Source organism: Microcaecilia unicolor, chromosome 1, assembly GCF_901765095.1.
Source record: "Microcaecilia unicolor chromosome 1, aMicUni1.1, whole genome shotgun sequence".
Classification (NCBI taxonomy): Eukaryota; Metazoa; Chordata; class Amphibia; order Gymnophiona; family Siphonopidae; genus Microcaecilia; species Microcaecilia unicolor.
In genome coordinates this window covers 48,115,545-48,135,734 of record NC_044031.1, presented here as the reverse complement: position 1 = coordinate 48,135,734, position 20,190 = coordinate 48,115,545, and the positions used below count along the sequence as shown (strand labels likewise).

At 44.2% G+C, this 20,190-nt stretch overlaps 1 protein-coding gene across 1 annotated transcript in view; it reads left to right on the top strand.

Annotated features, from left to right (window-relative positions):
- SETD2 (SET domain containing 2, histone lysine methyltransferase) overlaps positions 1–20,190 on the top strand; it is a 482,526-nt gene that overhangs the window by 435,667 nt on the left and 26,669 nt on the right. The window contains 1 exon segment of the mRNA XM_030196916.1: positions 4,539–4,640. Within this exon segment, the coding sequence (XP_030052776.1) occupies positions 4,539–4,640 (102 nt within the window).

Here is a 20,190-nt window from a genome sequence, read left to right as displayed (position 1 = left end):
AATCAGCCTGCTGTCCTCGGAGAATACCTGCTACAGGTTAGTAACCTCACTTTATTTATTTGTTATATTTGTATCCCACATTTTCCCACCTATTTGCAGGCTCAATGTGGCTTACATAGTACCGTAACGGCGTTAGCCAGTTCGGGTATGAATAATTACAAAGTGATATTGTGGTAGAATGAGGTTCATGTGTGGTAAATACATTAGGGGAACTTAGAGAGGAAGAGGAAGCGTTAGGATGTGTCCATTACGGTCATTGGTTACGTTATGTCGCAGGTAACCAGGTTTTTTATGTTGGGTCAGTGGGGTATGCCTTACTGAACAGGTTTGTTTTTAGTGCTTTCCAGAAATTTAGGTGGTCGAGTGTAGTTTTTACTACTTTTGGCAATGCGTTGTGCGCTTAAGTAGGAAAAGCTGGATGCATAAGTAGATTTGTATTTGAGTCCTTTGCTGCTTGGGGTTTAGGTATGATCGTGCTGATTTTGTAGTGTTTCTGGTTGGCAGGTCGATGAGGTCTGTCATGTATCCCGGGGCTTCGCCGTAAATAATTTTATGAACTATCGTGTAGATTTTGAAAGCAATACGTTCTTTGATTGGAAGCCAATGCAGTTTTTTCTCTGAGTGGTTTGGTGCTGTCAGAGTGCATTTTTCCAAATATGAACCTAGCTGCTGTGTTTTGGGTGGTCTGAAGTTCCTTATGATTTGTGCTTTGCATCCCACATAAATTCCATTGCAATAGTCTGCGTGGCTTAGTACCATTGATTGGATCAGGTTGCGAAATATTTCCCTCGGGAAGAATGGTTTCACGCGATTGAGTTTCCACATTGAGACAAACATTTTCTTTATGGTGAATTTCGCTTGGGTCTCTAGTGAGAGGTTTTGGTCGATTGTTACTCCGAGAATTTTCAGGCTGTCTGAGATAGGGAGGGTGTGACCTGGGTTGTTCATGTTCGTGGGTTTGTATGTATTGTATTGGGATGAAATGATGAGACAATGTGTGTTTTCTGTGTTGAGTTTTAATTGGAATGCATTTGCCCATGAGTTCATGATGTTTAAGCTGAGCTTGATTTCATTGGTGATTTCTGCCAGGTCGTGTTTGTAGGGGATGTATATTGTAATGTCATCAGCGTAGATGAATGGGTTAAGGCCTTGGATGGATAAGGCCTTGACTAGTGGGGTCATCATGAGGTTGAAAAGGATTGGTGATAATGGTGATCCTTGTGGTACTCCGCAGTCTGGTTTCCAAGGTGATGATATGTTTTTGCTTGATTTCACTTGATATGTTCTGGTGGTTAGAAAACCCTTGATCTATTTGAGAGTGTTTCCACCAATTCCGAAGTAATCTAGGAGTCTTAGCCGTATATTATGGTTGCCCATGTTGAACGCACTAGACATGCCAAATGGAGAAGAATGCTTTTACCTATTGCTATTTCCTGCTTGCATCTAGTTAGGAGAATAAGTAATACTGTTTCGGTGCTGTGTAGGGGGCGAAATCCTGATTGTGACTCGTGTAGTATTGTGAATTTGTTTATGTAATATAAGTACATAAGTACATAAGTAATGCCATACTGGGAAAAGACCAAGGGTCCATCGAGCCCAGCATCCTGTCCATGACAGCGGCCAATCCAGGCCAAGGGCACCTGGCAAGCTTCCCAAACGTACAAACATTCTATACATGTTATTCCTGGAATTTTGGATTTTTCCAAGTCCGTTTAGTAGCGGTTTATGGACTTGTCCTTTAGGAAACCATCCAACCCCTTTTTAAACTCTGCTAAGCTAACCGCCTTCACCACGTTCTCCGGCAACGAATTCCAGAGTTTAATTACACGTTGGGTGAAGAAAAATTTTCTCCGATTTGTTTTAAATTTACTACACTGTAGTTTCATTGCATGCCCCCTAGTCCTAGTATTTTTGGAAAGCGTGAACAGACGCTTCACATCCACCTGTTCCACTCCACTCATTATTTTATATACCTCTATCATGTCTCCCCTCAGTCGTCTCTTCTCCAAGTTGTTTGGTTACCAATCCTTCCATTAGTTTTGACTACTAATAGGATAGATGCTACTTGGCGGTAGTTGGTGATATCGTTTGTCTTTTTTTTTTTTCTTGGTGTCTTTTGGTATTGGGGTGAGTAGGATGTTGCCTTTTTCTTTAGGGAAGATACCTTGTTGAAGCATGAAGTTTAAGTGGGATGTGAGCTCTGTTATGAAGCGGTGAGGGGCAGATTTTATTAGGTAGCTGGGGCAGGTGTCCATTTGACAGTGGCTGTTGGAGTATCTTTTAATCGCCTGGGTAACTGTATCGGCGGTGAGGGGAGCGAAATTTGACCAGATTCGGTCCGCTGGGTATTCACCAGGGGTTGGGTCGAGAGCATTGATGATGTTTTCTTTGTCCGTGTTGTGCTGAGGTAGATTGAAGTATTTATTTATTTATTTATTGATTGATTTTTTACATTTGTGCCTCCACATTTTCCCCACCTATTTGCAGGCTCAATGTGGCTTACGTAGTACCGTGAGGCGTTAGCCACCTCCGGTGATGAAACAAATAAAAAGTGATGTAATTGCCAATAAGATAAATGTGTTACACACATTAGGGAATCGTAGAGAAGGGAGTTATATAGTGTTCATTATAAGTTTTGGTTTCCTTGTGTTGCTGGGTTCAGGCATTTAAGTTGTCAGATGTCAGTGTTGGTTGTGGTGACCGGTGTTGTGTCTAGTAGTTTGTTCACGAGATGGTATAGTTTCTTCGTATTTTTGTAATCTGGCCCAATTTTAGTTTTGTAGTGTGACCTTTTGGTCTGTCTTATTGCGTATTTGTATTTCCTTTGTATTTGTTTCCATGCGTTGAGTGTGTGTTCGTCTTTTATTTTTTTCCATCCGCGTTCCAGTTTCCTGGATTGTGTTTTTAATTTTTTTCAATTCTTCATTGAACCATGGTATCGAGTTGTGTCTGCTTGAAGTTCTTGTTCGGAAGGGTGCTATTTCGTCTAATATGTGTCTGCATCTTTTGTCCCATTCTGAGAGGTAGTATATGGAGTTCGTTTGTGCTGTCCAGTCATTATTGTATATCTGTTGTCAGAATGTATCTGAGTCTATTTGGCCTCTCGTGGTGTGAGTTGTATGCTTTCGTATGTGGAGAGAACCCCCTTTCCACCATTTTAGGGACAGGTTTAGTTTCTAATGGTCGGTCCATGACGTTTCTGTCCATCTAGTTTCTGTTATTATTAGGTTCTGATCAGTGGACAATTTGTGTGAGATGAGGTCGAGTGTATGCCCCTTTGCATGGTTGTTTGCATGTGTGGCCATGAAAGATCACATAAATGAAGGAAGTCCTTGCATTCTCGTGCGTTGGTAGAGTTTTGGTCTTCTAGGTGAAGGTTAATGTCTCCTAATACTAGTATATTGGAGTTGGATACACATGTATTTGAAATGAAGTCCATGAAGTCTGACTGGCTTTCGTTCCAGTTGCATGGTGGTATGTAAAACAGGACACAATTTAGGTGGTCGAGTAGGATTTTATGGTGGAGGCTATTTCGAGGTGGGTTGTTATAGATTCGGCAGTGGTTTCGATGGTGAGATGAGATTGGTATATAAGCGCTATGCCCCCTCCTCTCTTTTCTTTTCTGGTCCAGTGAATGATTTTATATCCTGGGGAACATAGATTTAAGATGATAGGGTCCTTCTGATCATGGATCCAGGTTTCAGTAATGAAGAGTAGATCAAGTTTCGCTGATGTGATCCAGTCTGTTACTATTGTTGTTTTGTTTACTACGGATCTGGCATTGGCGTAGCCTACTTGAATTTTTTGGTATGGGTCTTCTGCGTTCGGTGTTATGTGGACTTGTGTCAGTTGTCGTTTCTTAGTTTGTGTGGGGTTTTTTTTACCTTTCTTTTCCTTTTGTTGATGTTGTACACATGTTGGTGTTCTTCCTTTGTTTTGGTTGTAGTCGGTTTGATGAGGTGTGGTGTATCTGGTCAGTATTTGGTGATTAAATGAATATGTATCTCATTAATAATTTGTTCTTATTTTTCAATGATTTTCAATAGTATATTTGTAAACATATAGTGGGCTAACACTTTAACTCCCTCAGTGCTACAAGCCTATAGTACATGTGCACATTGATTAAGAATAATAGATTTGATTCATATAATAATAGATGTCATTCATATTGTGGTCTGTGACCGAGGGCAGGATGAAGATTTCTCCCAAGTCTCTCTCAGTCAGCAGGTGTCACCTAAAGCAGTGTTTCTGAACCCAGTCCTGGTAGTACACTGAGCCAGTCGGATTTCCAGGACATCCACAATGAATACACATGAGAGATTTGCATGCACTCTCTCCTTGGTATGCAGGTCTGTCTCATATATATATTCATTGTAGATACCCTGAAATCCTGACTAGCTGCATGTACCCCAAGGACTGGATTAAGAAACACTGGCTTAAATGCCATTCTGGTATTCTTCTCTGCTTCGAGTTACAAGCAGTGCTCAGCTCACTTTGACATTACCTGATTATTGTTTGTTCCTCATGTATGTTTTCAGATGTCACAGTTCATTGTGCAGTGCTTGAACCCATACCGGAAACCTGACTGCAAAATAGGAAGAATAACCACAACAGAAGATTTCAAGCATCTGGCGCGCAAGGTACCCTGCTAGAGTATATGTTCCTCCTTAATTATTATTACTAATCATTTTTATAGCGCTACAAGACATACCGTCATCAGATTACATATGTAAACTAGGACTCTGCATTTGAATTATCACAAAGTATAAGTTAAGCTCTCTGTGATGATCAGTGAAGCATTTGAAACTGTTTCAGAATTCTAATTATCTTGAACCTTAAAATACTACTACTACTTAACATTTCTAAAGCGCTACAAGGGTTACGCAGCGCTGTACACTGTTCCCCTCTGGAGATAAGTAGGAATGTATATTTTCATTTTGTATGTTTTCATGTTTTCTTTTATTCTATTTTAATATATGTACTAACACAAAACAAAAGAATTTCCCATGCACACCCTTAATGAACCATTGAGTAGCTCAGGTGTGACAGTTCTCTGATTTCCAGATTATATTTTCTCAACCTACTAGATAAAATTTACTTCTATAGCGTACCTCCAAACTGGTCAAGACTCTTGGAGTATGCCCTGTCACCAACAGATGGATGACTTCTGAGTGAACCTATAACAGCCTTGTGCAGTCTCCACAGAGTCAGATGATATGCGTGGTAAGCTTGTGCAGTCTGAATTAGATGTTCAGGCCCAGGACACACACACAAAAAAACTAGTTTAAGGAGCTTCCCTTCTAGTCTTTCTGCCACTTTTCTCCCTTGAATTAAAAAAAAAACTGACTTTTGTGGTATTTGCAGCAGTTGTAGTTGGAGGCTGATGCCCACAGGGTTTCTTCTGCGGGTGGCTCGGCCTTATCCTCTGGGTAAGATCCGCAGATTATACTGTGCTTTTGTTTCCCTCCCTAGCTGCGGGAACTTGAATGCCGTTTAACTTGCAGCATTAAAAGTGTAGCTTGGACCAAAACTCCTTGCAGTGCTGTTGAATTTGTAGTTCAGCAGAGTTCTTTGGCTGCAGCTTGGGTGTAGTTGTCAGTGCAGGGAATGAGCTGCCAAATTTGCTTTGGGCGGAGCGCAGCACAAGTGTGGCCAGGCTCTGCCATTGGAAAACCTGCGGGCGTTGATGGATCGAGGAGCACCGTGTCAGCTGTGTGTTGCCCTTAAAGAGCCACTTTCATTGATGGTTCCTGTTGCAGTGGTATCTTTGAACTCAGAGAGCCAAACAGAAAAAGAATCAATCAAGGAGACGCATGCTATGGACATGGCAACGGGGCCCCGTCTTTGGCAAGAGCTGGCGACATTTTCAGTCTTGCCCAGTGTGAGGTACAGTTGCCACGGCTGCAAGAGGTTTCTCTGCCTCTGGTTCAGAAGGGTGAGCCAGGAGAGGGGGGTGCTTCTGGTGATGGGGGATTTCCCCTGGATTTTATTAAGGCTATGTATAAGGCTTTTTGCCTTGGAAAAGCTGGTGGACAGGCAATTCTGGAATAACATAAGCATTGCAATACTGGGACAGACCAAAGGTCCATCAACCCAGAATCCTGCTTCCAACAGTGGCCAATCCAGTACCTGGCAAGATCCCAGAAAAGTAAAACAGATTTTATGCTGCTTATCCTAGGATATGCAGTGGAGTTTCCCAAGTCCATCTTAATAACTGCTTATGGACATTGTCCAAACCTTTTTTTTTAAACCCTGCTAAGCTAACTGCTTTTACCACATTCTCAGGCAACGAAGTCCAGAGTTTAATTACTCATTGAGTGAAGAAATATTTTCTCCAATTCATTTAAAATTTGCTACTTAGAAGCTTCTTTGTGTGTCCCCTAGTCCTAGTATTTTTGGAAAGAGTAACAAGTAATTCACATCTACCTGTTCACTCCACTCAGTCTTTTATAGACCTCTGTCATATCTCCCCCTCAGCCGTGTCTTCTCCAAGCTGACGAGCCCTAGCTGCTTTAGCCTTTCCTCATAGGGAAGTGGACCCATCCCCTTTATCATTTTTGTTGCCCTTCTCTGTACCTTCTAACTCCACTGTATCCCTTTTGAGATGCGGTGACCAGAACTACACACAGTATTCAGGTGTGGTTGCACCATAGAGCAATACAAAGGCATTATAACGTTCTCAGTTTTGTTTTCCATTCCTTTCCTAATAATTCCTAACATTATATTTGCTTTCTTAGCTGCTGCTGCACATTGAGCAGAGGGTTTCAACGTGTTGTCAATGAAAACACCTAGATCCTTTTCCTGGGCATGACTCCTAATGTGGAACCTTTGCATCACGTAGCTATGGTTTGGGTTCCTCTTTCCCACATGCATTACTTTGCAGTTGCTCACATTAAAAGTCATCTGCCATTTGGATGTGCCCAGTCTCATAAGGTCCTCTTCAATTTTTCACAATCCTCTTGAGATTTAACAACTTTGAATAACTTTGTGCCATCAGCAAATTTTATTACATCACAAGTTATCCCCATGTATATTTATAAATACGTTAAAAGTAGTGGTCCCAGCACAGAACCCTGGGGAGCCCCACTATCTAATCTTCTCCATTGAGAATATTGACCATTTAATCCTTCTCTCTGTTTTCTTTTAACCAGTTTTTAATCCACAATAGGACTTGCCTTCTGTACCTTGGCTTTCTAATTTCCTCAGGAGTCTTTTATGAGGTACTTTGTGAAATGCCTTTTGAAAATTCAGATACACAATATCGACCGGCTCACCTTTATCCACATGCTTATTCATCCCTTCAAAGAAATGTAGGTGAGGCAAGATTTCCCATGACAAAATCCATGTTGACTTTGTTTCATTAATCCATGCTTATGTATATGCTTTGTAATTTTGTTCTTTATAATAGGCTTTGCCCGGCACCAACATCAGGCTCACCAGTCTATAATTTCTCAGATCTCCTCTGGAACCTTTTTGGCGTTACATTGGCCACCCTCCAATCTTCCGGTACCATGCTTGATTTTAAAGATAAATTACATATTACTAACAATAGCTCTGCAGGTTCACTTTTCAATTCTATCAGTACTCTGGGATGTTTACCGTCTGGGCCAGGCGATTTACTATTCTTCAATTTGTGAAATTTCTCTATTACATCTTCCATGTTTACAGAGATTTGTTTCAGTTTCTCTGACTTGTCAGCATTGAATACCAGGGGGTCCCGGTGGTTCCAAATGTTTCAGACTGGATTGGGAAGGGGACTTTATGGAAGAGGGGTCCTTTGATATGGAGCAGGAATAATTTTTAAGTGGCAATCCCCCGATGCATCTGAAGAGACAGAAGGGGGAAGTCTGGATTGAGGACTATCCCCAGGTGAGGACCCCTCAGTGGTTCATGTATTCCACAGAGATAAGCTCCAAGAGCTCTGGTCTCAGCAATTTTCAATTTCGAGGAAGAATCTAAGGTGTGAGAACCCCACAAGGTGGATCCCATCTTGAAGTGGATCTGCAAACTGGCCAAGTTGTTCCCTATGTATCAAGATATCTGGGAAGTGATTCAGGTTGTGTGGAATTCTCCAGATGTATCCTTTAAGGTGGCATACTCCATGGTAAGACCTTTATCCCTGTCCTGCTCTGGGATAGGATACTTTGAGACCCCAAACTGTGGATGCTGTTGTGTCTGCAGTAACTAAAAAGACAGCTGTTACAGTTGATGGCACTCCAGCTCTCAAAAATCTGCAAGACCATAGAATAGAGGCTGTTCTGAAACAGAGTGTTTAATGTCTTAACATTGTCGGTACAAGCTGCGAAGTGCAGAGGGTCTGGTAGCAAGGACTTGTTTCCATTGTGCGGAGAAGGTCCTGAACAGGCCATTAGGGGGCTCCTTTTTAGTTAGTCAAGAAGCCAGAGTTGGAAATCGATCATTTTTCTTGGTAGACAGATCTTCAGCAAAGTCCATGGTATGTTGCCAGGTAGTTGTGACCTGAATTGGCCACTGTTGGAAACAGGATACTGGGCTTGATGGACCTTTGGTCTGTCCCAGTATGAAAATGCTTATGTTCTTGTGTTATGTTCATGGCCTTGGTGAAAGCGGCCAGGATGTCATCATGGTTACATGTTCAGGCAGCAGGGGTGGCATCCAAATCCAAGTTAAGCAGATTTTCTTTTAAGAGTACTTTTTTGTTTGGCAAGAACTTGTTAAGTTGGTGAAAGGCCTTGGGGAAGGCTGCCAGAGGATAAACTAAAGGCTGTGACTCTCGGAGCATCTGGTAGAGGTGGATTTCAGGATGCCTGTTGCTACCGTCCCGAAAGGGTTGGGTGGTGGTCAGTGGGATAGATTCTTTCAGAGGATGCAGTCCTTTCACAGCAGCCAGCATGGAGGGTGAGATTCAGGCTCAGGTATGCCTGGTCCTTCCTGGAACTCCCAATGAAGGTGTTGGGCCCATCCTCTGGTAGCAGTCTGAGTCAGATTGCAAGACTTCTATCAGAGATGGGCCCAGATTACCTCAGACCAGTGGGTCCTAGAAGTCATCCGAGAAGGTTACACCCTGGAGTTTTGTTCATCCTTTTCCAGATGCCCTTCTAGAGGCTTGTTGCCATTCCTGCTGGAAGGGGGGGGGGGGGGGGGTCAGGGACACTCTGAGGTGATCGGTACAGCTTCAAGCTGGGAAAGGTAGACTTAGAGTTAAATGGGTAATCTCTGTGTATTAAATGTTTTTAAAAGACACTGCTTATTTAGCAAAGGCAGTTTTAAGGAATAAGGTTTTTTTGTTTGTTTGTTTAGCACTTAATCTCTATTACAGTTCCATAAGCTAGCAGTTGTAGAGTTTACCATAGCATCAGTGTAGAGCAGAGCTGATAGTCACAGGAAACTTCAGTTTAGAGTTTAATTCTCTCCCACCCATCCCAGCTCCCACCTACCCTAGCCTGATCTTTGACTTTTAGGCCTTGAACTAATTAGAAGATTAATTAGGGCATCTCTGTCAGCTAGTAATTAGCTCTTAGAAACAGTCTACTTAGATCTACAAAGGGGAACCTACAAATAATAATACAAAGAATAAAAAAAAAACCACTAAATATTACCACAGGCCTAGAATATAACAAACAATTGTAGGGGACTTCAGTCTACAAATTCCTACTCCATTAGCAACTTAATTAAGAAATTATCAATAATAAGATGCAGACAGCAGTCCAGCAGTGAGATGGAGATACCCAGTCTCTTGCACTGAATGTCACATGTTTGAATACCTCCCAGTTGGTGAGAGGTCATATGTGTGTGCTCGGTGCAAAGAGCTCCTAGCACTCAGAGAATGGGTCCAATCTCTGGAGGCTAGAGTACCAGACTTGGAGGAGCTGAGTGGGACGGGTATATAGAAGAGGCCTACAGGGACATGATAGTGAAGACCACCTCCAGTCTGGCAAACTCTGTGCCGCCATGGAAGAGAAAAGTCACCTGAAGGGAGAGCAGCATCTTGGAGAGGCAGGAAATGATCCTGTAGCCAGGACATGACCCCCCCCCCCCCCACAGGGAATGCAATATCCTCTTGTATCAAGGATTTGTCTCCAGGGGCTTCTGCCCAGGAGGGAAGGGTTAGGACGGCTGTATTAGTTGGAGAGTCAACCACTAGGCATGTAAATAACTGAGTGGCTGGTGGGCATGAGGATCACTTGGTTACTTTCCAGCCTGCCTGCCTGTTGCGAAGGTGGCAGACCTCACTCATCACCTAGATAAGATTTTAGACCATGCAAGGGAGGAGCCAGCTGTCTTGGTACATGTGAGTACCAACAATGTAGGAAAATGTGAGAGGGTGTTTCTGGAAGCCAAATTTAAATTCTTAGGTAAAAAGCTAAAATCCAAAACCTCCAGGGTAGCATTTCAGAAGTGCTCCCTGTTCCACGCTCAGGACTCAAGAAGCAGGCAGAGCTCTGAAATCTCTGTGTGGATGAGGTGACGGTGCAGGGAGGAGGAATTTAGATTTGTTAAGAACTGGGCAACATTCTGGGGAAGGGTGGAGCCTATTCCAAAAGGATAGACTCCACCTTAACTGGACTGGTACCAGGCTGCAGGCACTAACACTTAAGGAGATAGAGCAGCTTTTAAATTAGAACAGCAGTCGCTCAGGAACATATGGTTCGGTGTGAGGTATCCTTGAAGGATACTGTTATAATAGGACATTTATGGAACCCAATAGAGAGGTTTCAACAAAGATGAAAGAGAGCCAGGAGTGTTTAAGGGTAGAACAGAGTAAAGGTTGCAAATTATCCCCATCAACTTCCAAGCAGCTTGTGGGTGCAAAGAAAAAACACATTTTGAAGTGTCTATGTACAAATGATAAAAGCCTAAAAAATCAGCGTATATAACACTAAATGAAGATGTAGATACTGTATAATAGGTATCTCAAGACACCTGGTGGAAGGAGGACAATCAGTGGGACACTGTGTTACCAGGATTTAAATTATATCACAATAATAGGGGTGAATCAGTTTGGAGGGGGGTTGCGCTTTATGTTAAAGGGAATTGAGTCAAAGAAAATTTTTGATGAAAACAGATAGCAACGTGGAATACTTATGGATAGAAATTCTGTGTGTTAAAGGAAAGAATATACATGTAGTTCTATACTACTGTCTAATAATCCACTCAAGCTTTAAAATTATATAGAAACTAAACACAGCTCCACACATGCTGTGTGCAAAAATCAATGAATACTACTGCTGTCACCCACACAGCCAAACAGCTAAACAAACCCCGCACCAAAAGTGGAGAAAAAAAGCCTCAGTATTGCTACTCAGCCAGCCTAGAGGTTCAGACTATAAGGCGTGGGCCCGGTGCGCCATCATGTGGCTTAAAAAAAACTCCACTCACATGCTGAAAACACTCTTACTGCTCCTTAATGTACCGTTTTCAGCACATACCCTGGTACATTAAGGAGCAGTAAGAGTGTTTTCAGCACGTGATTGCTATTAGGGATCTGTAACCTGTTGTTAAAATCATCCGTAGTACCTGAAGGTTGGAGGGTGGCCAAAGTAATGCCTGTTTTAAAAAGGGATCCAGACGTGATCTGGGAAATTACAGGTAAGCCTGACATCAGTGCCAGGCAAAATCACTAAACACACAGACAAACACAGTTTAATGGGACAGAGTAAACGTTCTCCAAAGACAAGCAGGCTCTCATATTCTCACGTGTGGGATAGACGCCGATCTGTGTCGTCTGGTCCAGTATTAATGCCCAAGTAAAAAAAAAAAAAAAAGTTTAGTGAAGCTTCACTACGTATGAGTGAGTGCCTTCCCGCCTGCCTCGAGAACACAGTCCTCTCAGTTTTTTTTTCTCCATGTGAAGAGAAACTGCGTTCTTCAGATTCTCTTCACTCGCCCGTTTTGGGTTTTTTTGTTTTTTTGGTTTTTTTTTTAGCTTTTGAGTGCCTTCGGCCTTTTTTCCATACCCTCTTTTGCCTTGTTTCTTTTTTTTTTTTTTTTAAAGCACCTTCATTTTTTCTTAGTTCTTTTGCCCGTGTGTGTTTCCTTTAATTTTTCGTCGTGGGCTGCCTTTAGGCCCTGACTCCGGTCGGGAACCCCCTTTTTTTGTGCCTTTACCCCTTTTTCAGACACCATTGAGCTGTTTGATTTGGCCGGCGAGTTCTTCAGTGGCTTCAAGCATTGTACCTGGTCAACTGGACCATCTCGAGAAAAGACACCCATTCTTGGTGTCTGCAGTGTCTTGGGCCCAACCATAGCCTTGGTAACTGTGTTCTCTTCCTCCGTATAAAGAAGAGAACCCAGGTTTCCCAAGAGGCTCAACACGAAAAGATTTTTGGAGCCATTTCTGGTTCGTTGGTATTGACGTCAAATGTCGCATCGGGAGTAACAATAGGCATGGCTGCTTCGAGACCTCAGGTCACTGGGGAGCAGTGAGGCATCGAGTGGGTCTCCAACTGTCTCAAGGCCTCCTGTTGTGCAAGCCCACCGGGACTGTCCATCGTCAGACCCAACCCCAAGGCGAAATGAGGATTCGATGTCGTCCTCATCTGCACCGAGAAGCATGGGTGACGTGCTTCGGGCGAAGGTCAAGAAGCACCATCACCAGTTGCCCTCGAGGGACACAGCACCCGAGAAGCATCAGGGGAGGGGGGGGAACCACTCTCCCTCCATCCAGGAGGTGCCAACACAATTGTCTCTAAGCAGCCGAGATCCTGCTCCTGTATTGGCCCCAGCAGTTCTGCAACCTGTGCCTCAGCTGGCGCCCCAGCTTTCCCGATGTTGGCCCTCAATGAACACATCCGGGCCTTACTCCCTGAGCTGCTGGATGGCCTCATGCAGCGATGTGCTACGATATTGGGGGTGCTTGCGCCTGCCATACCTCCAGTTCTGGCCCCGCTTGGCCCAATGTCGACTGCCACCCAGGCTGGCACCCCTTCGGCATCGGTGGGGGAAGCGTTGCCGGAGTTGAGGCGGGAGCCTTTCGACACCACTCAAGGATATGGTTCCTCCGCATCGAAGCAGGCTCAGTCTCGGTCATCTCTTAGAGAGATTTTATCCAACCCCGAGGAGGAGCGCTCATGGGAATCAGAGAAGGATCCCAGATACTTTTCCTCCAATGAGCCTTATGGCATCCCTTCTGAACCCTCACCACCACCACCACCCAAGAGCCTCTCTTTCCCATCTTTTGTGAGGGAAATGGCTGATGCTATTCCATTCCCCGTAGAAGTGGAGGATGAGCCCAGAGCCAAGATGCTCGAGGTCCTGGATTATACCTCTCCTCCTAAGGAGGCAGTGACGGCTCCTCTCCACGAGATACTCAAGGCAGTCCCTGTTAGGAACTGGGCATCCCCTCTGTATCTGTTGTCCCCAAGAAGATCGACACCCAGTACCGGATCCATGGTGAGCCTGGCTTTGTGCGGTCTCGGTTGCCTCATGACTCAATGGTTGTGAAATCCACTCTTAAAAGAGCCAGGAGTACTAGGGGACTATGCCTCTGCTCCCTCAGGCAGAGAAGCTAGAACCCTGAATTCTTTTGGGAGAAAGATGTACCGGGCCCCTCTGCTTATCTCCCACCTTCTATAATACCAGCTCTTCAAGAGCGTTTACTTGCGAAACTCAGTGCGACAGGTGTCTGACTTGGTCAATACGCTCCCTCCGGAGCAGGCTTCTTGGCCAAGGGCACTTACAACACTTTTAATGTGGCATCCAGGATCTCTGCTCAGAGTATAGCAATGCGCAGACCCTCATGGCTGCGTGTTTCTGACTTGGAACATTCTTGGGCTTGAGTGTAAATTTTAAGGGGCTTCGACGTTAGCATCAGAACTTTTAGTACAAGAACAATGCTGGGCAGACTTCTACGGTCTGTGCCCTGAGAATGGCAAGGACAAATCAAACTCTGGTATACATATAAAGTATCACATACCATGTAAAATGAGTTTATCTTGTTGGGCAGACTGGATGGACTGGGTACAGGTCTTTATCTGCTGTCATTTACTATGTTACTATGTATCAGCGGAGGTTGGTGGATGCCCCTTGCCAGAGGGATAATCTTTTTGGAGAGAAGGTTGAAGAGGTCACTGACCAGATTAAGAAACACACTGATACCATCTCTTCTCCCGCCGGAAGTATCTTCAGTTTCGGCTGGGAACACATCACGTTCAGTACCGTGTGTTGCCTTTTGGCCTTGCGTCAGCTCCCAGAGTTTTCACCAAGTGACTAGTGGTAGTCGCAGCAATGCTACGCAGACTGGGAGTCCATGTGTTCCTATATCTAGATGATTGGCTGGTGAAGAGCACCCTCTTCTCAAGTCACTGCACTGGCTTCCGATTAGGTACCGCATACAGTTCAAGCTTCTGCTACTAACCTACAAATGCACTCGATCTGCAGCCCTTCCCTACCTCTCTACCCTCATCTCCCCCTACGTTCCTACCCGTAACCTCCGCTCTCAAGACAAATCCCTCCTTTCAGTACCCTTCTCCACCACCGCCAACTCCAGGCTCCACCCTTTCTGCCTCACCTCACCCCATGCTTGGAATAAACTCCCTGAGCCCATTCGCCAGGCCCCCTCCCTGCCCATCTTCAAATCCTTGCTCAAAGCCCACCTCTTCAATGTTTCCTTCAGCACCTAACCACCATACCATACCATACCATATTCAGGAAATCTAGACTGCCCCAACTTGAAATTTCGTCCTTTAGATTGTAAGCTCCTTTGAGCAGGGACTGTCCTTCTTTGTTAAACTGTACAGCGCTGCGTAACCCTAGTAGTGCTCTAGAAATGTTAAGTAGTAGTAAAGGACGGTGCTCGGGAGTCCATGTGGATGACTATTCGGGTGCTAGAGCTATAGGGTATGTTTTAAACTACCCCAGGTCCCATCTGGACCTTGTCTAGAAATTGGAATTCATAGGAGCGCTGCTTGACACATAGAAGGTTCGAGCCTATCTCCCGGATGCCAGAGCAGCCAATCTAGTCTTGCTGGTGTCCAAGGTTCAAACCTCTTGGCAGGTCACAGCTCGGCAAACGTTGAGATTGCTGGGCCACATGGCCTCCACGGTGTATGTTACACTCATAACACGTCTTCACATGAGACCAGCTCAGTGGACCCTGGCTTCTCAGTGGTATCAAGCCATGGAAAACCTGGAAGATGTCATCCAAGTGTTCCCAGAGCTTGTTTGCTCTCTTCATGGTGGACAATTCAATCCAATTTGACTCTGTGACTTCCATTCCAAATTCCTCAGCCGCAAAAGTGCTGATGACTGATGCATCTGTCCTGGGATGGGGAGCTCATGTCAGTGGACTTTCATACTCAAGGAACTTGGTCCCTCCACGAAACGAATCTTCAGATCAACCTCCTGGAGCTTTGAGCAGTCTGGAACACTCTAAAGGCTTTCAGAGATAGGCTGTCCCATCAAATTATTCTCGTTGAAACACACATTCATATTGCAATGTATTACATCAATAAGCAGGGAAGTACCGGATCACACCTTCTGTGTCAGGAAGCTGTCCAGATGTGGCATTGGGCTCACCTGCACAGTATGTACCTTCAAGCCACTTATCTAGCGGGCACAAACAACACCCTGGCTGACAGACTGAGCAGGATAATGCAACTGCACAAGTGGTCTCTCCACATGGGCATGGCCCGCAAGATCTGAGCGTGGGGCACCCCTTCAGTGGATTTTTTTGCCACTCAGAACAACCACAAGGTCCCTCAGTTCTGTTCCAGGTTTGAGGCCCACGACAAACTAGCTTGAGATGCCTTGCTCCTCAATTGGGGGACAGGTGTCCTGTACGCTTATCCTTCGATACCTCTAGTAGGAAAGACTGTTGAAACTCAAGCAAGACCACGGAACCATGATTCTAATCGTGCTGTACTAGCCGAGACAGATTTGGTTCCCTCCTCTTCTGGAATTATCCTCCAATCCTCATCACTCAGAAAGAGGGGTCGCTTCTACATCCCAACCTCCAGTCTCTGGCTCTCACAGCTTGGATGTTGAGAGCTTAGAATTCGCTTCCTTGGGTCTTTCGGAGGGTGTCTCCTGGGTCTTGCTGGCTTCCAGGAGAGACTCCACTAAGAGGTGTTATTCTTTTCAATGGAGGAGGTTTGCCGTCTGGTATGACAGCAGAGCCCTAGATCCTCTTACTTGTTCTAAACGGACCCTGCTTGAGTACCTGCTATACTTGTCAGAGTCGGGTCTCAAGACCAACTCCGTAAGGATTCGCCTTAGTGCAATTAGTGTTTATCATCAACGTGTAGAAGGTAAGCCTATTTCTGGACAGCCTTTAGTTGTTCGCTTCATGAGAGGTTTGCTTTTGTCAAAAGTTTTCAAACCTCCACCAGTGTCATGGGATCTCATTGTCGTTCTCACCCAGCTGATGAAAGCTCCTTTTGAGCCACTGAATTCCTGCCATCTGAAATACTTGACTTGGAAGGTTGTTTACTTGGTGGCTGTTACTTCAGCTTGTAGGGTCATTGAACTTCAGGCCTTAGTAGTGGATACACCTTATACTAAGTTTCATCACAATAGAGTAGCCCTCCGCAAGCACCCTGCCGATGGTGGTGTCAGAGTTCCATCTGAACCAGTCGATTGACTTGCCAACATTCTTTCCCCAACCTCATGCCCATCCTGGCGAAAGCAACTTACACACCTTGGACTGCAAGAGAGCATTGGCCTTTTACATGGAGCAGGCGAAGCCCTTCAGACAGTCCACCCAGCTTTTTGTTTCTTTTGATCCCAACGGGATGGGGGTCACCGTCGGGAAACGCAGCATCTCTAATTGGCTGGCAGATTGCATTTCCTTCACTTATGCCCCTTCTGGACTGGCCTTGGAGAGTCGTGTCACGGTGAGCCAAGCCTGCATCACTAGCCCACTTGAGGTCAGCCTCCATTGAGGAAATTTGCAAGGCTGCAACGTAGTCTTCAGTCCACATATTCACATCTTACTACTGCCTTGAGCAGGATACCCGACGTGACAGTCAGTTTAGGCAGTCAGTGTTGCAGAATCTGTTTTGAGGTCTAGAATCCAACTGCACCCTCCTAGGCCTGTTTTAATCCTTTTCTAGGCTGTGTACTCATTCAAATTGTATATAGTTTCATGTTAATCTGTGTTATGTCCTTGCCATTGCGAGGCCCAATTGACCACTGTTTGTTGTTTTGGGTGAGCCTGGATTCTAGGGATTACTCATGTGGGAGAATATGAGAGCCTGCATGTCCTTGGAGAAAGCGAAGATACTTACCTGTATCAGGTATTCTCCAAAGACTGCAGGCTTCATATTCTCACAGTCCCTCCCACCTCCCCTTGGAGTTGTTTTTTATTATTTTATTTTCCTTATTTAGCTTTACAATTAAACTGAAAGGACTGTATTCTCGCAGTGGGCGAGAAGGCACTCGCGTTTGCACAGTGGAGCACAGCTCGCACTTCACAAAGCTCTGTTTTTTTACTTGGGAATAAATGCCGGACCAGACAACACAGATCAGCATCTACCCCACATGTGAGAATATGAAACCTGCTGTGCTCAGAGAATACCTGCTACAGGTAAGAATTTTCTCTATTCAGCCAAGGGAAGTCTTGCCTCACCGATTTGCTTCATTTCTTTAAGTGCATGATAAACATGTGGATAAAGATGAGCCTGCTGATGTAGTGTATCTAGATTTTCAGAAAGTGTTCACAAAGTCCCTCATTAGAGACTCCTGAGAAAATTAAAAACCCGTGAGATAGGAAATAATGTTCTGTTGTGGATTCAGAATTTGTTGATGGATTGAAAACAGAGGGTAGTTTTAAATGGCCAATTGTCTCAGTGAAGGAGACTCAGGGATCTGCACTTGGACCGGTGCTATTTAACGTATTTATTAATAATCTGGAAATGGGAACGATGAGTGAGGTGATTAAATTTGCAGACAACACAAAACTATTCAAAGTTGTTAAAACGTATGCAAATTGTGAAAAATTGCTGGAAGACCTTAGAAAGTTGAAAGACTGGGCATCCAAATAGCTGGTGAAATTTAAAGTGGTAAAATGCAAAGTGATGCACATTGGGAAGAATAACCCAAATCATAGTTACCTGATGCTAGGATCCACCTTGTAGGTCAACGTCCAAGAGAAAGATCTAGGTGTCATCATGGACAATATGCTGAAATCTTCTGCCCACTGTGTTGCAGTGGCCAAAAAAGCAAACAAAGCTAGGAATTATTAGGAAACAGAAAATAAGACAAAGAATATTATAATACCTCTGTATTGCTCCATGGTGCGACCACACCTTGAGTATTGTGTGCAATTTTGGCCGCCGTATCTTTAAAAAGATATAGCAGAATTAGAAAAGTTTTCAAAGAAGGGGGAAGGAACTCCTCTCATATGAGAAAAGGTGTAAGATGTTACGACTCTTCAGCTTGGAAAAAGACAGCTGAGGTGGGATATGATAGAGGTCCGCAAAATACTAAGTGGTATAGAACAAGCAAACGTAAATCAATTTTTTTTAACTCTTTCAAGAAATATACAGACTAGGGGGACACTCGAGGAAGTTATATGGTACTACTTTTAAAACAAACAGGAGGAAATATTTTTTCATTCAGTGAATAGTTAAGCTTTGGAACTCATTGCCAGAGGATGTGGTATCAGTGGTTAGTGTATCTGGAATTTATAAAGGTGTGGACAAGTCCCAGGAAGAAAAGTCCATAGTCTGCTATTGAGATAAGCAGTGGCTTCCCTTGTGTCTGTCCCTAAGATCAGGTAGCATGTACTGGTGACTTGGATTGGCCACTGTTTGAAGCAAGTTACTGGGCTAGATGGACAATTGGCCTGACCCAGTATGTCTATTCATATGATCAAGGAAGCCAATGCATCAGTGTACATTTTAAAGGGGTGTCCCATGCCAGAACCGCTGAAAGCTCATTCCACTAGCAGTCAGGCAACAATTTGGGCAGCGTCTTCACTGGTTCCTCCTTAGATTTGTAAGGCAGCAGTCTGGTTGTCTCTACATTCCTTTGTGAAACACTACTGCTAGCTGGATGTTCAGGCTAGGCAGGATGTGCATTTTGGAGTGCTAGTATTGTTGGCAGGGTTTGTAGGGTCCCACACATGAAAAATACTTTTTTGGTACTTCCCAAGACCAGTCTGGAGAAATGCTATGGAAGGATAAATTCAATCTTGCCTGCAAATTTGTTTTCCTTTAGTCCCTCGAGACTGGTCCAGAGCCCACCCTGATCTGCTGTTGACTCTTATAATTTGATTGTGCCAAAGGTTACTGTGTCCTAAGCAGAGAGCCAATCCTCTATAAAAAAAATCCCACCAAAAAAGGGGGTCAGAGGGCATATTCCAAAAGTTTTTGGCATATGCCCTTGGACCCCCTTTTTGGTGGGATTTTTGTAGAGAATTGACTCTCTGTTTAGGAGTTTTGATAATGTCTCTCCCTTGGATTTCTCCTTACAAATGTTACTGTGTGGCAAAGACAGCGCTGCAAGGGTGTTTGTTGGTTCTTGGTGGTTGTTGGGTTTCTTTTTGGTGGTTTAAAAAAAATGGCAACATTTCCAAAGTCATGTATATCTGTATTTCTTTTTGGTTGGTGGTGAGCCACACAAAAAGAACTACAGAGAGAGAGATCGAGATTCAAAAATGGGGAAGTTATAGAGTCCATGTTAAAGAACTGACTCCCTGGGGAATGCACAGGACTTACAGATTGAGTCAGAAGCCCCCTCCCTGCCCGTCTTCAGGTCTTTGCTTAAAGCCCACCTCTTCAATGCTGCGTTCGGCACCTAACCCTTACCGTTCAGTGAATCCAGACTGCCCCAATTTGACTGCCCCTATCGGACCGACCGTTCACTTGTCTATTAGATTGTAAGCTCTTTGAGCAGGGACTGTCTCTCTTTGTTAAATTGTACAGCGCTGCGTAACCCTAGTAGCGCTCTAGAAATGTTAAGTAGTAGTAGTAAAGAACTGACTCCCTGGGGAATGCACAGGACTTACAGATTGAGTCAGAAGTCAATTTTCAGTCTCCATCTGCTGGTGAACATGCATAACCCAACAGCTTGAACCGTTCTGGAGGGACTAAAGAAAAACAAATTAGCAGGTAAGATCTAATTTATCCTTTACAAGCCATCATGTAGTTAAAATCAGACATAACCTAATCTAAGCTTTGTCTTCTTCCTATGTAGCTATCATTAAAGATTTTTACATCAGCCCTAGAAAAAACGTGACTTGAACATTTGTTTCTACCATCTCTGTATAAC